Source organism: Ursus americanus, chromosome 10 (assembly GCF_024610735.1).
Source record: "Ursus americanus isolate L20-20 chromosome 10, mUrsAme1.1.p, whole genome shotgun sequence".
NCBI lineage: Eukaryota > Metazoa > Chordata > Mammalia > Carnivora > Ursidae > Ursus > Ursus americanus.
Genome location: NC_142136.1, coordinates 10,803,120 through 10,821,214, shown reverse-complemented (window position 1 = coordinate 10,821,214; position 18,095 = coordinate 10,803,120). Strand labels below are relative to the sequence as shown.

Genomic DNA, 18,095 nt, shown 5'->3' with positions numbered 1-18,095 from the left:
AAGAATGAACTGTTCAATGTTGTAAACCTCAAAAACATTCCATTGGGCAAGGAAAATCCACACATAAGAGCGCCTGTTTTTGGTGTCTGTTTATGTGAAGCTTTAGTCTAATCTACAGTTGAACTACTGGGGAAAGGGGGCAGGTTGCCTGGAAGGATAATGATGGAACCTTCCATTTTGAATTTCACTGTATATAAATTATATATTAATATATATATTTTTAATAGCAGGTTGAAATAATAGAGGAGGATTTCAGATGTACCAAATTTTGATAACAATTGATGATAATAACTCTTACTTAGCATCCTGTGCCATGCACTAATGTGAGCATTTTACACCTTTTATCTTCTTTAATGAACATGTGATAAAGTGTTCTTACTATCTTGGCCTCACTGATCAGGAAGGAGACACAAGAAGGATGAATAACTTGGAAGGTCACATGGTATTTGGGGTTGGTGGTCAGTCCAAGCCCAGGGCTTGCAAGGGAGGTGGTTTAACTCCATCGCCTTTCCTGACTAGTCATGCCCAGCATTTAAATTGAGAACCTGAAGCCATTATTGGTGGCAGAAGAAATAGGGATTGCATAATATTAAAATCTCTAAGATTATAAGTAACAGTATTTGTTTTCAGATTCAGGTGTCTTTTGTGTTATTATTTGTATCAAATTTGATATCAAACTTGGGGGTTGTTCCGTAACCCTTTCTAGGCAGTATTTTGTGATATACCCTCTTCTACACAGCCTCCTCTATTTGAATGTACACATTTTAAATTGCATATAAGCAGGAGTCTGTTCCTCTACTATGACAATTTCTAGCTTTGAAGAGGTTCTCTGAAAATGCTGCTTTTATCTTTCTTCTGCAGTGATGAACTTTAATGTTGGAGTGTTGTAAGTTCTCACATAATAAGGCTTAGATTTTTGTTTGCTTTGGCAGTAGACTTCTGTTTAAAATTCTTTTAATCTGTTCATTCCATGCTTTTTTATATTCATTTTGATAGCTGATGGTTCTGTGAAGAATTTTATATGAATTTATTGAACTAATAAAACTTGTATTTGTAAATTCTTCTTCCATCCCAACTTGCTAAAAGTGAGTTTTTCAGGAAATTGCTGAATTTTTGTCGTCTTTAGATTTTTTTTTCCTGGAGGAAATAAGAAACAATTCGTATGCTAGATCTAAAGTTTCATTAAAATTGCTTATGCCCTGTCTCAGGCATTTTAAGTGGGCCATCTGTCTAAACATCTCTCTCTCTTTTTTTCTGATCATTTCCTCGACTTATTCATGAACCATGGGAGGGCTCCTTTGTAGTCGCCATGTAGCTGGTTCCGTCTACCCCCACTGAATACATCTATGTGCTTGCATAACATATCTTTTCACCATGCTGGAAATTCTCTGAACTTGGTTCAGATGAATGGCCCACTTTTCTGAAGGCCTTTTTCTTCCTGCAAAGATTTGTATGCAGAAGCTGACCTCTGTGGCTATGGAATGCAGCGTATTATTCTTGATCATTTTACAGACCACCCACTGTGAAAGTTATGATCAAGGATTGCTTAATGATTCTTTGACCACTAACATTGTTTTAACTCAGTATTTCACTCTTAAATAGGTAATGGCACAATCGAAAACCAGCTTTTGTGAGTATCTCATAATATGGTTTTGAGATGCTTATAATTCTTGATAACTAAAGGTTCTGTGAGTTATGTTTACATAAAATCTGCCTTAAAACATGATATATAATAGCAATGTATTTGAGTTAGTATTATTTACACTTTTTTGAGTAAAATATTCTAGTAAGTTAAATGTATTAGCAGTAAGTAACATTTGGGATAATCAGCTGACCATTTTTACTATAAAATACAGAAAAATGTAGTTTTATTGAACATAATCATTCTGGTTGGCTGATGATAATCAAAGTGGACAGGTCTGGGTAAGAGCTATTATTTGACTTGCCTTGTGAGTAGCTGTTTCTGTGAATTCCCTTTTCCTGGATTTTGAGGGTTTTGTTTGTTTTTTGAAGTCGTAACTTAAATGATATCAGCTTTTCAAGTAGCAAGCTGCACAGATGAAATTTGTGATCAGAGGGCAACCTCTTTCGGCATGTAGTTCAGTAAAGAAGCTATTTTCTGTGTACCATTACTCTAGTGAGTTGTGTGAAACTTCAGGACTTTTTCTCTCCCTTTCCAGAGAGTTGTTTATAAAACCCTTTGAGACTATTTTGGATTTAGTGGATAAATGTAACTCTTTTCTAAAATGTAAAATATCCCTGTCAAATGTAACTGGTCCCATTATAAGCATGTTTGTGCTGGTGAGGTTTGTAGCAGTGTTTGAACGTAGTTGTGTTACTGTAGTTGCGGTGGTTTTGCAGAGATAGAGCACATGGGCTTTCAGGTTGGTATGTGTTACTATCTTTATAGTTTATCATCGTTTATTTCTGCTGCAGAGCTTATGGATCTCTGTACAGGGCAAATACGCCCAAACCCATCCATTTTATTTTAAAACAAAACAAAACGACTTTCAAACTTAGCTCAAGCCAGAAGGGATCTTACCAAGTTGTGTTTGTAGAAGAGTGAACTCATAAGGAGATTTTACAGTGTGACCATTTTTTGTTGTATCTTGTGGGCTTGCTTCCACAGGGAAGCGTCTTTCCCATATCCTCGTAACAGGTCACCTAGAAAGATGTTTGAAAAGTGCCGCTTCAGGAGCTGGGTGCTCCAAAGGAGCGGTAACTTTCCTGTCACCTCCCCAGAGCTGCACTAGCTGTATTTCATAGGTGTAGAAATGATGGTGCCAAAGGACAAATGGAGTCCCTGTTACATTGTTAGTAAGAGAATGGGCTGAGATGAAACCTCAGGATTTCGACTCAAAAGAACCTATGCTCTTTGCACAAGGTCCCTCTTGGGGTAGGTTATAACATATATGAAACAGATGTAGATCAAACTAAAACAATGGAAAAATAAATAGTAGTTAGGTTCTGAAGGGAGGCAGCTCCATCTCGCCACCGTCTGTAGGATTGCTTTCTGTGGGAAAATGCGGTCTGGGTTCCAACAGGATGTCAGGATTAACTTCCCAGCTCCTCTGGAAACAGAGGCTTGTTGCATAACTAAAAGGGTCTCCAGGTTTACTGGAAAGAGTTACCTCCTCCAGGCTACTGAGTTGTGAAAAATACTAAGCATATAATATAGGTTAAGCAGAAGGGAGATGACTGAGGTTTGTACTGTGATCAGTACCTATAATTGGAGAACAGTATATGAGAGAGATGATGTTCTTGAAACATCTGTTGGTTTGTGGGGCAGAAGGAATCCAGGGTTTCCTTGAAGGGATTTCAGTTATGGGGGGAGGGGCAGTGAGTGTAGGTCCATGGTTGGGACTAATCAAAGTAATAAAAGTTACCATTTATATGCACTGTTTAATCCTCAGCACATCACTGTGATGCAGATGCTATCATATGTCTACTTTGATACATAAGGAGACTGAGACCTAACAGTTGGCTCAAGGTCAGAATTAATTAATAGCAGGGCTGGGTTTTTTATCCACCTCTGTGAGTCACCAGAGCCTAAGTTTGTGACCACTGTGCTTAGTTCTCTTAGTTTGGTTTGATCTTAGTTCTCTCTTTAGTTTGGTTTGATCTGTGAAGTACTTTAAAAGTTTGGTGCAATCAGATATACAAGTCAGAGAATAATCAGAAATAAAACTGGATATAAAGAGTAGGGCCTTATTTAAAGGAAATTTGAATGGTAGGTAAGTTAGTTAAGATTTAACCTGATGTGAAGTAGAAAAGCATGGAACAATCTGGAGCAGAAGAGTTACATAATTATTTTGACAGCAAAGATTTAAGAAAGCTATGTGACCAGTAATATTAGCTGTCAGGTTATTTCTCTTAATACCCCTGAAAAGGTCAGGTGTTAACCCCCATTTGAAGGTAAACGGAGTGAAGTCTAGTGAGGTCGTCTGTATAGTCCAAGAACATCCAGGTAGTAAACTAGGAGCTTGGAGTCCATGCTTCTTTTGGAGCGAACTCTGTCGCTTGGGTGACACGGCTTCCCCTTGCGGTGCTCAGCACATAGCAGGTGCTCCTCAAATTCCTTCCTGCCGCCCCCCTCAGCCCTTTCTCCTCAACCTGCACTGGGACCTGAGGATACCAAAATAAGGCATGATCTTGGTCTTTTAGGAGCTCACAGGCCAGTGGGGGAAACACACTAGACAAAGAGATGCCCCATGGAAGAGAGTGCCTAAGTAGAGGTGGGGTTGGCACACAGGAGTGCTCTGCCCCACGCCATCTTTCCTCTCTCCTCTCCTCCCCCTCTGCCTCCTGTACGCTTCCCTTTTGTCCTTTCAAGCCCTCCTGTGTAAAGCTCTGTCCTCTGAAAGCGTCCTCTTTAAATTGCCAAAAGAGCATCCTTCCTGTCTCTGCCTTGTGCATTAAGTATTGATTTTTGTTGATGCGTTTTTAAACTTTTCAATAATTTTCATTTCTGTACTATTTAAAACATTTCTTCATCTTCAGAAAAAAGTGGGCCGAATAGAAATGTTCGCCTAAATTATCCATCATCCTCCATTAGACATTGTGTCTAGAGATGATTTGATTATAATCATAGTTTTTGTGACTGAATTTTTTAGTAGAATAAATACACAGAGAATCCTTTTAAAGTTTGGGGGAGGTGTTAAAGCATAACCTGCAATATTTTTTCAGAGCTATGACTTAAGATGGAGTCTGGATACTACCTGTTTAGTGCATCGTATTACTCTACAACTATAAATAATGAAAAAACTTATTATTTAAATTAGGTTAATTCAGAAATCGTTAAAATTTTGTTACTTTAAAAAATTGTGAGAAATATTTATATTCAAAAAATGTTTTTGTCTCTGGCTGTTTGACCCAGTTTTTCTGGACCATGTCATGTAGATCATTGGCAGGGAAAGACCTGTGTAAAGACTAGCATCACTGATGTATTCTTACCCAACCAAACAAACAAAAAACCAAAACAAAATGAAAGGATATAAGGAAACTTTTTGGAGGTGATGGATATGTTTATTACTTTAATTATGGGGATGGAAACACAAGTGAATAACTATGTCTGAACTCACTAAATTGTATGTTAATTATATGCAGGTTTTTTTATACCAGGTATAACTCAATAAACCCAGGAAAATAAAAGAATAACATTTAAAATTTTTGAAAACCATCTGGAACAGTAACCAAATATTGAAAAGAAATTAATATCATACAAAGTTAATTTTTGAAAGACTGTCACAGTTAAGCAACTCAAATTCGTAGAAGAGATCATGGTACTTTGAGTAGATGGAGGTACTACCACAGTTATCCCAGAATGATCTCCATTGTCCTTGGAATGTCTGTGTGTTTTTTGTTTTCAGTTGCTCTAGTTTACATCTGAAAGCTTTTTTCCAAGGTAGAACCTTTTACAATAATGTTCTGAAGTACAGTCTTCCCACTTAATGTCAAAGGAAAATCAGCTTACTAAGAGAATACTATAAAATTATTAACTCTTTTTCTTTTTTTCTACTTCAGAGTGCCTATTATTAAACCACAAATGGCTAACTGGGAGCTCTCAGTAAAATTGCATGATGAAGTTCATACTGTCATAGCATCAAACAGTGGGCCAACATTCTCTGTGAGTTTTCTTTCTTTATTTTTGTCAATCTTGAAATTATCTGTGAGTATTTAAAGCAATTTTTAACCTGTTCAGTGACTATCATTGAATCTGTAACATAGCTATGTATTTGTTTCATCTTCTTTAGGAAGCTGAATGTAAATGGCAATTTTTGTTGTCTCACGTTAATTAGGAAATACATTCTGAGATTTAGCCACATTCTAAACCCACTTCCTGACACTTGATTCATTTTCCTTTTGTTATTGAGAAGTAATACTTTTGTCTTTGTCACAGAGAAGAGCATCTTTAAGTATAATTCCAAACATATGATAGCTGTGGTAGGTAATCATTCTTTAAAACAAGTAATCTGAAGCCTATATGACATTTTCTTGAGACTTCATGTTGTGTGAGACATTCTTGAGGCTAAATTTACCTTGCGGTGACATTCCTTTGTTTCAAAGGAACTTAAAATTTGAACTTAAGCCCTTTGGATAGTACCCATGATAGAACTGCTTTAGTTTAATTCTGGTCTGTACTGAACAATGTTACATTAAGATTTAATGTTTATACTGTGGTATGAATGATATGTTTAAATACTGTGATTTGAGATTGCCAGAAAAATACTATGAAAGGTTAACTTGCGTCCTTTTTTTGCTTTCAGCATGAACGCACAGAAGCTGCTATGTAGTTAGTACAATGAATGTTTTATTAATCTACATTTCTCTTCTTGTGGCTAAGTTGTAATGAAATGTCATTTGGTTGTGTGGAAAAATCTAAAGATTTAAACAGGATATGAAAATTAAAATTATATCATTTCACAGAAATAAAACCTGGTGAGGCTGAGGTATATGGTGGTAGTTTTGTTTGTTTTTACGTAAACTCTACCCCCAGTGTGGGGCTCAAACTCCCCACCCCCAGGCGCAGAGTCTCGTGCTCTACCAGCTTGAGCCAGCCAGGCACCCGCTGGTGGCAGTTTCCTGATAGAAAATACCACAAGTCAAGAGTTAAGGAGAATTCATTTATGCAGCATATGCTTATCACGTACCTAATGTGTGCTAGGTAAGTGCTAGGCTGTGACACTGGAGAAGTGGACATTCTTATGTGGTAGTCATTCACAAGTAAATGAGATTAATTCATGAATGAAGGGTAGTCTCCTTGGTTGTCTTTAAATTTTGTGATTCATTCTATATGCCAAAATTGCTAAAGCATTTGTTCTTAAAAGGTATTTCAGTCAAGTGTCTTAAAATGAAAACTGTGGTGGAGTTAATTGTCTTATGGTGTGTTTTGTGATCGGCTTATGTGATTTTTTACATTCCTCCTTTCTATACATTTACATTTAGGAAAGTAGCTTTGTAAGTGGAGACGTACGTGTACATCAGGTTGAGTAGCGATTTATACGTATTGAAGTAAAGAGTATAAATATTATAGCATTTTCCTCGGGGAAGGTTAACTTTACAAAAATGTAGACTTAGCATAATTTTCAGTTCTGTACTGAGTCACCCTGAAGTGTTACTGTTCATCTGATCCTCCCAATACAGTGTTTTTCTAAGCAGTGCCTTGCCTTAATAAGAAAACTGCTCAGATTACTTCTTAGAGCTGTTATTTTCTTGTGCTTGTTTCAGATTCCATGTTGAAAAACTAGAGACCATTAGCTCAAGTGGTGTCTTTGACTTTTTCCTGTAGATTTACCTCTTGTTTTACTTTTTAGCTCATGAGCAAAGTAGGGCTGTTTAAAAAAGTTATTCCATTAAAAATTTCCCTGGAAAATATCCACCTTGATAGATAGTATCAATAACTACTACCCCTATTTATTGGCTTTGCTACTCTCAGAAGTATCAAACCTAACGAAAAGCAAGTACTCCTGATAGTGTGTACTTTTTTTTCTAAGTGTATTTGGACTGAGCTTCATTTGACATCAGTCTTATTGAAAAGAGTCAGGGTGAATAGTATAGACTAAGGAAAGGCTCATTGGTATGAAGTCTTTAATAGTGTGGAACCTCTGCTCTTAGGGTCTCAGGGGAAGAGCTGTGACTATTGGTTTTCTAGATCACCCACTGCCGCATCAAGAAAAAATTAATTGTCCTAAAGGTGACCATCTAGGTTAATGATCACAGAACTAGTACCGGCAAAGTTATATGCCTATAGTAATGCTTCAGATAGTCCACATTTTCAGAGTTATTTTAATTACAAAAATTTAAATTATAAAATATTTCAAATGAGGAAAGTACAGCAAATGTACAAATGTTCTATACAGGTCTCTTATTAAAAAAGAAAAAAATTCATGGTTACAGCTAAATCCCTTCTTTATACCATCCCATTCCACCCATTTCCTCTCCAGAGGTGATAACTATCCTGCAGATGCTATGTGTCCTCCTTGTACATATTGTTACACTTCCAGTATGCATGTATATGCTATAATAATAGTAAAAAAGAAAGTTGTGAAAATATAAGTAATGATACAATTTATGTAAAATTTTGAAATACACAAAGCAAAAACAATTTCATTTACAACAGCATCAAAACAAAAAAATAGGACACTTAGGAATAAGCTTAACCATGGAGGAGAAAAACTTGTACATGAGATACTACACAATGTTGCTGAAAGAAATTAAAGAAGACACAAACATATGGAAAGTCCTCTTGTGTTCACAGGTTGGAAGACTTAATGTTGTTTTGATGTCATTATTACCCAAAACAATCTACAGATTTAATGCAATCCCTATCAAAATCCCAACCAAATTTTTGCAGAGATAGAGAAATCCATCCTAAAGTTCATATGGAATCTTAAGGGTGGGATCCCAAATAGCCAAAACAATTTTGAAAATGAAGAACAAAGTTGGAAAGTTCACACTTCTTGATTTTAAAACTTATTACAGAACTACAGTAGTCAAAATGGTGTGGTACTGGAATAAGAGAGACAGACAGACCAATGGAATAGAATTGAGAGCCCAGAAATAAACCCTTGGATATATGGTCAAATGATTTTTGATAGGAGTGCCTAGGCAATTCAGTGGGGGAGAGGACAGTCTTTTCAGTAAATAGTAGTGGGAACATTGTATATCCACGTGCAAAAGAAAAAGGTTGGATCCTTGTCTTACACCACATACAAGATTAACTCAAGATGAATCAAAGACCTAAATATAAGAAGAAAACCCGGGAAGAGTCTCATGACATTGGATTTGATGATTTTTTTGATTTCTTGGACATGATGTTAAAAGCCCAGGCAACAAAAGAAAACATAAATTATAGTATTAAAACTGGTGCATCGAAGGCCCACAGCCAGCAGAGTGAAAAGGCAACCCACAGATTTGCGTATATCTCCATATATCTGACAAGGAGTTATTCAGAATATATAAAGAACTCTAGTAACTCAACAGCAGTAAAACCAAACAACCAGTCTGATTTTAAAATGGGCAAAGAACTTTAATAGACATTTCTCCAAAGAAGATAGAGAGCTGGCCAATAAGCACATGAAAATATGCTCAGCATCACTAATCATTAGGGAAGTGCAAATCAAAACCGTGATTGGACACCAACTCACAGTTGTTAGGGATGGCTATGGTAAAAAGCAACACAAAATATAGTAGTTGTTGGTGAGGCTGTGGAGACACTGGAATCCCCATGCAGCTGTTGGTTGGAGTGTTAAATGGTGCTGCTGCTGGGGAAAACAGTTTGGTGGTTCCTCAAAAATTAAAAGTAGAATCCCCATATGACCCAGCACTACCTCTGCTGAGTATTTACCCCGAAAGAATCGGAATCAGGGTCTTGAAGAGACATTTGCATACCGTGTTCAGCAGCATTGTTCCAAATAGCTAAGAAGTGGAAGCAGCCCAAATGTCCATTGATGGATAAGTGGATAAACAAAACGTGGTGTATACCTGTCATGGAGTATTATTCAGCCTTAAAAAAAAGAAGAAATTCTGACACATGCTACAACATGGACGAACCTTGAGCGCATTGTGCTCAGTGAAATAAGCCAGTCACAAAAGGACAGATACTGCCTGATTCCAAATCATACAGTTCGCAAGGTGGTTAAATTCCCACACAGAAAATGAAATGGTGGTTGCCAGAGGCTGGGAGGAGTGGGGGGTGGGAAGTTACTGTTTAAAGGACATAAGAGTTTCAGTTTTGCAAGATGAAAGGTGTTGGAGATGGCCAGTGGTGATTGATGCACAACAAGGTGCATGTATTTAATACCACTAAACTGTACACTTTAAAATGGTTAAGGTAATAAATTTTATGTTACATAAAAATTTTAAAAATCACAGGGGCCAGCACAGATTAGTACTTTTGAAAAAATTTAAAAGCAGGAGGATGAAACTTTGGGGAAACAAAGGACACTTGGTAGAGGGAAAAGTGAAGTGAGGGAGTAGTAGATGGGATGAAATTTTATGTTTTAGGTCTTCGTGAATATAAGGATCAGAATGAGTAGCAGAATTAATTAAGTATAAAATCTGCTCAATACAAAGTTGAAATATTATTTTGCATATTAAGATGATAAAAATACCAAAAACAAACTGAGTTTTACTTATATTTATTTCATGATTCTCTTCTGAATTCCCAAGATATTTTCCATTCTCTTTTACTCTGTGTAATGTGAAACTGGTCAAAATAGTTTATGATAAAAGAAAAGATCAATGCATTTGTTATCTTAAAGATGATGGCCTAAATTCACATTGAAAACAATTCACTTGGAAGAAGAATGTCAGAGTGCTCTTGATGCAAAAAAATCAGCTCAGGAGTTCAGGCTTCCTAAAGACAGAAAAATGAGCACTGTATGTGCACTGATTTTTTTTTTTTTTTGGCCTGATATTTATATTAACTACTAATAAGCAGAAATAATAAAGAACAGTTATATATGATCCTTGATAGTGATTTAGATATCATTTGTTACAGTGAGCTACTGATTGAAATTTTCTAAAGATTCTGTAAGCTGCTTCTTAAGAATAACCAGAATCCTTAAACTAATGAATTTGGGCATAACAATGGAATTTTTCTTAATAGTTGAAAAAATATAAATGATCAAAAGTAACGTTTAGGGGCACCTGGGTGGCACAGTTGTTAAGCATCTGCCTTCGGCTCAGGGCATGATCCCGGCGTTCTGGGATCGAGCCCCACATCAGGCTCCTCCGCTAAGAGCCTGCTTCTCCCTTTACCACTCCCTCTGCTTGTGTTCCCTCTCTTGCTGGCTGTCTCTCTCTGTCAAATAAATAAATAAAATCTTAAAAAAAAAAAAAGTAACGTTTAGCATGGTCAAGGAAAATGAAAATTGTTTTCATTAAAAAAAAAAAAAAACTCTTCAGTTCATTTTCCTAAAGGAGATTTTATTATTATTTTTGCTTCTTATGGAAAGGTCAAACTTTCCTTTTTGATAGCCATAAAATTTTGCTGAATTTCTGAATTACAGTCAGAATCTTTTCATTCTTCCAATTTAAAGTAACTATATATTGATATAATTTATATTAAAAGTTAAATGCCAGAAATCCACTTTCTCAACAGCAGTTTTGTGCAGCAAAGCAACTATAACTGGAGAAAATCATAAAAATCTGTATTGTAGATGAAATGTTGTTGTATGTAGAAAATCCTAAGAAATCCATTAAGGAATTGTTATAAACAATAAACAAGTTTAGGAAGGGTTCAGGATACAAAATAAATATATAAAAATCATTTGCATTTCTACTTTTTGCAATGAACAATCCAAAAATAAAATTATGGAAAAAGTTCCATTAACAAGAGTATCAAAAGAGTGAAGAACAAAAGAGTACAAATTTATACTGTGAAAACCACAAACTATTGAAAAAGAAATGAATGGAAATCCAAATATAAATAGAAATCTTCTCATATTCCTGAATTGAAAGACTTAATGTTGTTATGATATCAGTATTTCCTAAGTTGGTCTACACATGCAATGCGATTCCTTCCAGAATCCAAACTTTTTTTTCCCAGAAAGTGACAAGCTGATACTAAAATTTATATGGAAACTTAAGGGCCCCAGAATAGCAAAAACAATCTGTGAAAAAAGAACAAAGTTGGAGAACTCCGGTTCCCTTTTTCAAAACCTACAGCAAAATGTTTCATAAAGACAGTCTAGTACTTGCATAAGGATATAGAATTGAGAATCCAGAACTAAATCCCTGCATGTGTGTTCAAGTGATTTTTGACAAAAGTGTCAGAGTAATTCAATGAAGGAAAGAATAATCTTGTCAACAAATGGTGCTGGAACAAGTGGGTATCTAGATGTAAAAGAATAAATTGATCCCTATCTCATATTGAGTTGATATACCAAAATTAACCTGAAGGGGATAAAAGATCTGAATGTAAGAGATAAAACAATAAAACTCTTAGAACAAAACATAACAGTACATATTCAAGACCTTGCATGTGGCAGTGGTTTCTTAGATGTGACAAAAGCACAAGCAACAAAAGGAAAAATAGATAAATTGGTCTTTGTCAAAATTAAAAACTGTGCTTCAAAGTATACTAACAAGAAACTGAGAAGACAGACCACAGAATAGAAAACATATTTGCAAATCATGTATTCAGTAAAGCACTTGTATGTAAAATACGTAAAGAAAACTGGGGTGCCTGGGTGACTCAGTTGGTTAAGCATCTGACTCTTGATTTTGGCTCGGGTCATGATCTCAGGTCATGAGATCGAGCCCCACATCAGGCTCCGTGCTAGACGTAGAGCCTGCTTAAGATTTTCTCTTCTTTTCCTTGTGCCTTCCTCCACTCTGCTTGCACACGCTCTCTCTCTTTCTCTCTAAAAAGTGAAACAAAACATAAAGAAACTTAAAACTTAATAATGAAAGAAACCCAATATAAAAATGGACAAAATATCTGAATAGGCATTTCTCAAAAGCATATATACAATTGCCAGTAAGCATACACAGAGGTGCTCAACATCATTATTCATCAGGGAAATGCAAATCCAAACCACATTGAGAGAGCACCTCACACCACTAGGATGGCTATAATAAAATAGATAATATCAAGTGTATTGGAAGATTCATAGAAATCAGAGCCCTCACACACTGGTGGTGGAAATGTAAAATGGTATAGCTGCTTTGGAAAACAGCTTCGCATTTCCTTAGAAGTGTGAATATCTGGGTTATCCAGAGCCATGATACAGTTTTGGTTTTGTTTTTTGTTTCTTGTTGTTGTTGTTGTTGTTGACAGTGAGAGCAGGGGGAGGAGGTGGGAAGGGGCAGAGGGAGAAAGAGAGAAAATCTTAAGCAGGCTCTGTGTCCAGCACAGAGCCCATGGGCTTTGGGGTGCTCTGTCTCACAACTGTGAGATCATGACCTGAGTCAAAATCAAGAGTTGGACCCTTAACTGATTGAGACACCCAGGCACCCGTGACTCAGTTCTGTCACAAGTATTTAATCATGTATATTTAAACAAGTATTTTTAGACTTAATTATATCCTTGTTACTGTGGTAGATATGTTTTACCTTCTAAATATTTCAAATAATAAATTTTCCAGTAATTGTTGCTGAGCTCTGAGCAAGTCAAAGGTGAATTAGATGGGAATATATATATATATCCCTTTACCCTTTCTACAAAATAATTTGATAACATCCATCAAAGACCTTTAAAAATGTTCATATTCTTTGGTCTGCTGATTCCACTTCTAGAAATATATCCCAAGGAAGCAATGAAAAATTGCTAATATGAATATGATATTATGTTGAAAAAAAGATGATTTAAAGGCAGCTTGCCTTGGAGATATCCATGTAAAGAATCTCTACTTATGATGGTGAAGAGAGACTTGGAAGTAATTAAAATGCAGTGATAAATGCTATAATAGAGGTGCCTTCAACCAATTAAATCCATGAGAAAGATGAAAGAAAAAGTACTCAACTGGCTGGGGGAAAGGAAGGATCTAGGCGAAGGCGAAGAAGTTCTACATGGCAGAGATGACTAATGAGTAATAGAACGTGATTTATATATAAGTCACGACTTGCCTTGGAAATCGTGCTATAAATAGGCAAGGCAAAGCACAGGCATGTGGTAGCAAGCTAAGTTTACTGAAAAATCAGAGACATCTTCTAGTGATACCTTTAATTTCTTACGATGTAAGTGTGTGTATCCTGAATTTTTTAATTATTTGTTTTCCAAAAACAAACTGAGGAAGAGGTTTCCTGGTCTTGTTCTAGTTGCATTGTTGTTTTGGATACTGAGTTTAGCCTATTAAAAGGTATTTTCATGAAGCAGCTGATTACTCTGGTCTGCAGTATTGAAGATGTACCCTGTGCCAGGCACTGTGGGAAGCACCGCACATACTTTATCTCTAAATGAGGTAGCAGGAAAACTGAAGGCGGGTGTTACTAACCTAGTGTGCAGGTGGAAGCTCGGTAGCCAAAGCCACAGAACTTGTGAGCCTAGAATCTAAGATAAAACCAATGTCAGTATGGTCCAAGGCCCATGCACTAGTACCTCTCTTTTTTCTTATTTTACAAAGTAGTTTTGCTAGACAAAATTCTGAGAAATAGTAGCACTGTCATGGAAAATTACAAGGCGTAGTGCATTTATTTCTAACCAGAATACTTCTGTCACATGATGAAAGGAATTTTCTTTGTGATATGCTGAAAGTCAAGGCTTTCAGCCTTAAGGAATCATGGAAGGTACGACAGGTACACAAAGCACAAAAATGTACACAGTATTACATATTCACTGTACCCTGTGGTGAAAAGTACACAATCAGGAACACTTGGTTAGGAGTAGCTGTTAGGAAGCATTTTTAGTATCTTATTACCTCTTGTAGATGTTAACATGTTTTTTGAATTGGTGTTAAAATTCAAAATGTTGAGTTTTAGCAGTGGTTTTAGTTTTATCCAAGTTGGTAATAATATCCAAAAGCAATACAGGATTTGAGATAAGCATAGAGATTACTTAAAATCTTTAAAAAAAAAAAAACACAACTGGTGGGATGTTTTCTTTTTTTAAGATTCTATTTATTCATTTGACAGAGAAAGAGAGGCAGGCAGAGGGAGAGGGAGAAGGAGCAGGGATCCGGGGCTTGGGGCTCGATCCCCAGACCCTGGAATCATGACCTGAGCTGAAGGCAGATGCTTAACTGATTGAGCCACCCAGGTGCCCCTGGTGAGATGTTTTCTTAGTCAAGAAGTCTAGAACAAATGGAAAACGGTTAGCTATAGTAGAGTAAGAAACTCTCAGACAATGCCTATGTAATTATTTCTTATTATGCATCCATATGTAATTATTATTTTTTATTCTTTTGTTCATCACCATTTTCTCTGTTTGGAAAGAAAACTATAGGGTGGTAATTTCAATGATATGACTCCTACAAAACATTTCCCTCCCTCCACCACAGGCATCTAAAGATGAGACAATTTTACATCAACCAAACCAAACATTGGTAAGAAAACAAAATGAAACCTCTTTTAGATGCAAAATCTTATTTATATTTAAAAATAATGATAAAACTTAAAAATCTTTTTTTTTTAACAGCAACTCAGTGTTATGATCATGTAAACTACTTATTTTATTAGGTAATTTTTTCACTTAGACACCCGCCCCCCCAGTTTTAAAAAGTATGCTAGACAAAGTAGCAAAAATATTATGCTATTTGGGGAAAATATTCTGTTAATTAATTTTTTTTCCAGAAAACATAATATCGTGTAAACATGAAATTCTTTCACTTTGGCAAAAACGTTTATTTTCTTGATAAAGTTATTTTTCCATTTGAGAAAAAATTGCTAGGAAAACAAGTTTATGCTTAAAAAATGTTAAATATTTTTTATAATATAAAACCACCACAAGTAAAGCCAGTAGAGAAGCCAACCAACCAAAGGAGAAATTTGCTGCTCATTTTGATGACAAAAGGGAAATGTTCTTAATATATAAAGGAATCTTACAGATCAATATAAAAAAGACCAACCTTCTAGGTGAAAAATGCTCAGATAGCTTGTAGCAAAGGAAATATAAATGGCTCCTACACATATGAGAAAATGTGCTACCGTACACAGAGAAATTCAAGTTAAATTCATGACATAACCATTTTCCACCCGCATTTTGGCAAAGATGAAAAGTGTGATAATTCTCTAATTGTATAAGGTTATAGAAAAATATCTGCTTGTGTGTTTATTGGGGGGTGTATAAATTGATAGCCTCCAGGGAGAGCTATTTGGCAAAATGAATTTATACTACAGGATATGTTCCCGTGCAGGAGATGTACTAGTATGTTCGTGGCAGTATCGTTTGTAATAGCAGAGGACTGGAGACAACTGGAATGCCCATCAAAATGGGATAATTGAATAAAGCCCTATCACTGAACTACTGAATAGCCATTTAAAAGGTTCTGAACTTTCTCTGCATGCTGATACAATAAGTGACAAAAGCAGTGTATTTTCATTGTGTAAGAAAGAACGTATGTGTTTGTTGTGTGTATAGAATATCTTTGGAAAGAGCCACAAGAAATTGATTAACCGTGGTTGCCTTTGAACTGGAGAGCTGGATGACTGACCCCATGACAGAAGTGAGGATACATTCCTTATACTAGATGTCCCTTTAGTAGTTTTTGAATTTTGAACCCATTTTGTGTTACCTGTGTCCCTACCCCCGCTTACCTCAAAAAAGGTGTTTCAAAATTGTGTAGTGGAAGGTCAGGAAGATATGAGACTATTGAAATAATGGAATTTTAATAACCTGTCAAGAAACTCTTGTAATGCCTGTGGCATCTAGGGAAGTGGTCACATGAGCAGCTGGCTCATTGAATAAAGAGCTCTGATACACACCTAAGTACACAAAGTACAGTTACTGAAACTCCTTCAGCTAGCACTAGCAACTTGAAGGTAGTTGCTGGAGATCACTTAGTAGGCTATGGTGAGAGGTTGATCTAATGTGAATTAAGAGACTGGAAAAAGCAAAGGAAGGGCAGTAACATGAGTGAGAGAAAGGAAATTGAGTCAGATAGGTTTGGACAGTCCCTCCAACAGCTTCCTTTCTTTGTTAGGTAGGTGTGTACACTGTGTAGAGAGATTACTATATAGAAGAGCCAGAGAGATGTATGTCTTGCTAATAGCAAAAGGTAGTGAGAACTCACTGCGAAAGTTTTGCTCAAGGTCCCAGAATTCGTAGTAATTTCATCGGTCCTAAAATATAAGTGGTGGAATGGAATTATTCTCTGCTACTTTTGGTTTAAGGTAGAAGGTCCCAAAGTAACTTGCTTTTCAATGTGACGTCTTTATCTCAAGCTAAAGAATATCCTTTCAAAGCCTGCTTTAAAAAAAAAAAAAAAAAAGCCAACTCCTCCAAATCAGCTTGATGTCTGATAGGAGGGGGTCGGGTAAATGAGGTTGTAGAGAAATCAAGTCTGAAGAGTAACCTTGCACAGCTTGAACTGTTTACTTTTCAAATGCATCCTTGTTCAGTGGGTATGGTACTGTACTTCTGTGTACTTCTGAACCATGGGACTGAATTTTCATAAAAGGGTGAGGCTCCTGCGCATGTAATCTGGAAAATTGCTAGTCTAATTGGGCGCACAGTTGCACCTGTACCCTCTTGAATGACTGCCATGTTGTGCTCAAGAGTCAAGGAACTTGTTATGTGACTAAATGAAGAAAAAATTAGTTATAAAATCCAGTTGCTTTGGAAATGGAAAACACTGTACGGTATTGGTTGTTACCATATTAGAGTTGGCAAATACTATAATTAAGACTTAAGGTGATTTTTAGTATTATTCCCTGGTTTCAGCCACTTTCTGAAGCATTTTATTTAGAATACAACTTTAGACACCAGGCATTCAGGTTGAGTCAGTTCACCTTTATAAGCCCTTATAAGTAATTCATTGCAGTCTAGTAGCCTGTTAAGGGCACTGCTAACATTTCTCCCACAATAACTTACTAAAAGTTATTTTAATTATTTTATTATATTACTGGCCCCTCAAACTTATTTATAAATGAACAGTGAAGCAAAGTGTTAAACGTGCCTTTGCTGAGCAACTCAACCATTAGATGGATTTTGATCGATTTATACCCATCATACATTTATCATTTCAGTTATATAGTTTAATAGCTGTTTATTGAGTACCTCCTACAACATAGGTCCTGGAGAACCAACAGGAATGAAGAGAGATGCTGTTTTCACTCCTCGTAGAATTTGTCTGTTGAGGGTGACAAGGACAGAGGTGTGTCCATCAAGTAGAACAGGTGAGCTAGGACAGTAATTTGGAATTTGGACATGTTGTTGACAGTGTTTGAGATAGACAAGTGGAGATCTTTACTAAGCCTTTGTATTAAGATTCTGTGGTTGTAAGAAAGTATTTTACAAAGGTGGAAAGGTCAATGATGCCAATGAATATTAAGAAGTCACAAAAAAGAAGAAAACAGGTGTGCCAGTTGGATTTAGCAGAAATAATTGATCGTGGAGAGAGCAGGGCCTGAAGCAGGACTTGGGGAGGAGACGGCTGGCAAGTTAATGATGAGCAAAGCGGACATGCACGGTTCCCAGAGGGCCTTTTAAACCA

The 18,095-nt window shown here is 36.3% G+C and overlaps 1 protein-coding gene across 5 annotated transcripts in view; it reads left to right on the top strand.

Annotated features, from left to right (window-relative positions):
• PCCA (propionyl-CoA carboxylase subunit alpha) overlaps positions 1-18,095 on the top strand; it is a 392,273-nt gene that overhangs the window by 251,145 nt on the left and 123,033 nt on the right. For all 5 annotated transcript variants that reach the window (XM_045811095.2, XM_087865002.1, XM_045811094.2 and 2 more), the window contains one exon: positions 5,524-5,626. In XM_045811095.2, the coding sequence (XP_045667051.1) occupies positions 5,524-5,626 (103 nt within the window). The remainder of the gene's footprint in view (positions 1-5,523; positions 5,627-18,095) is intronic.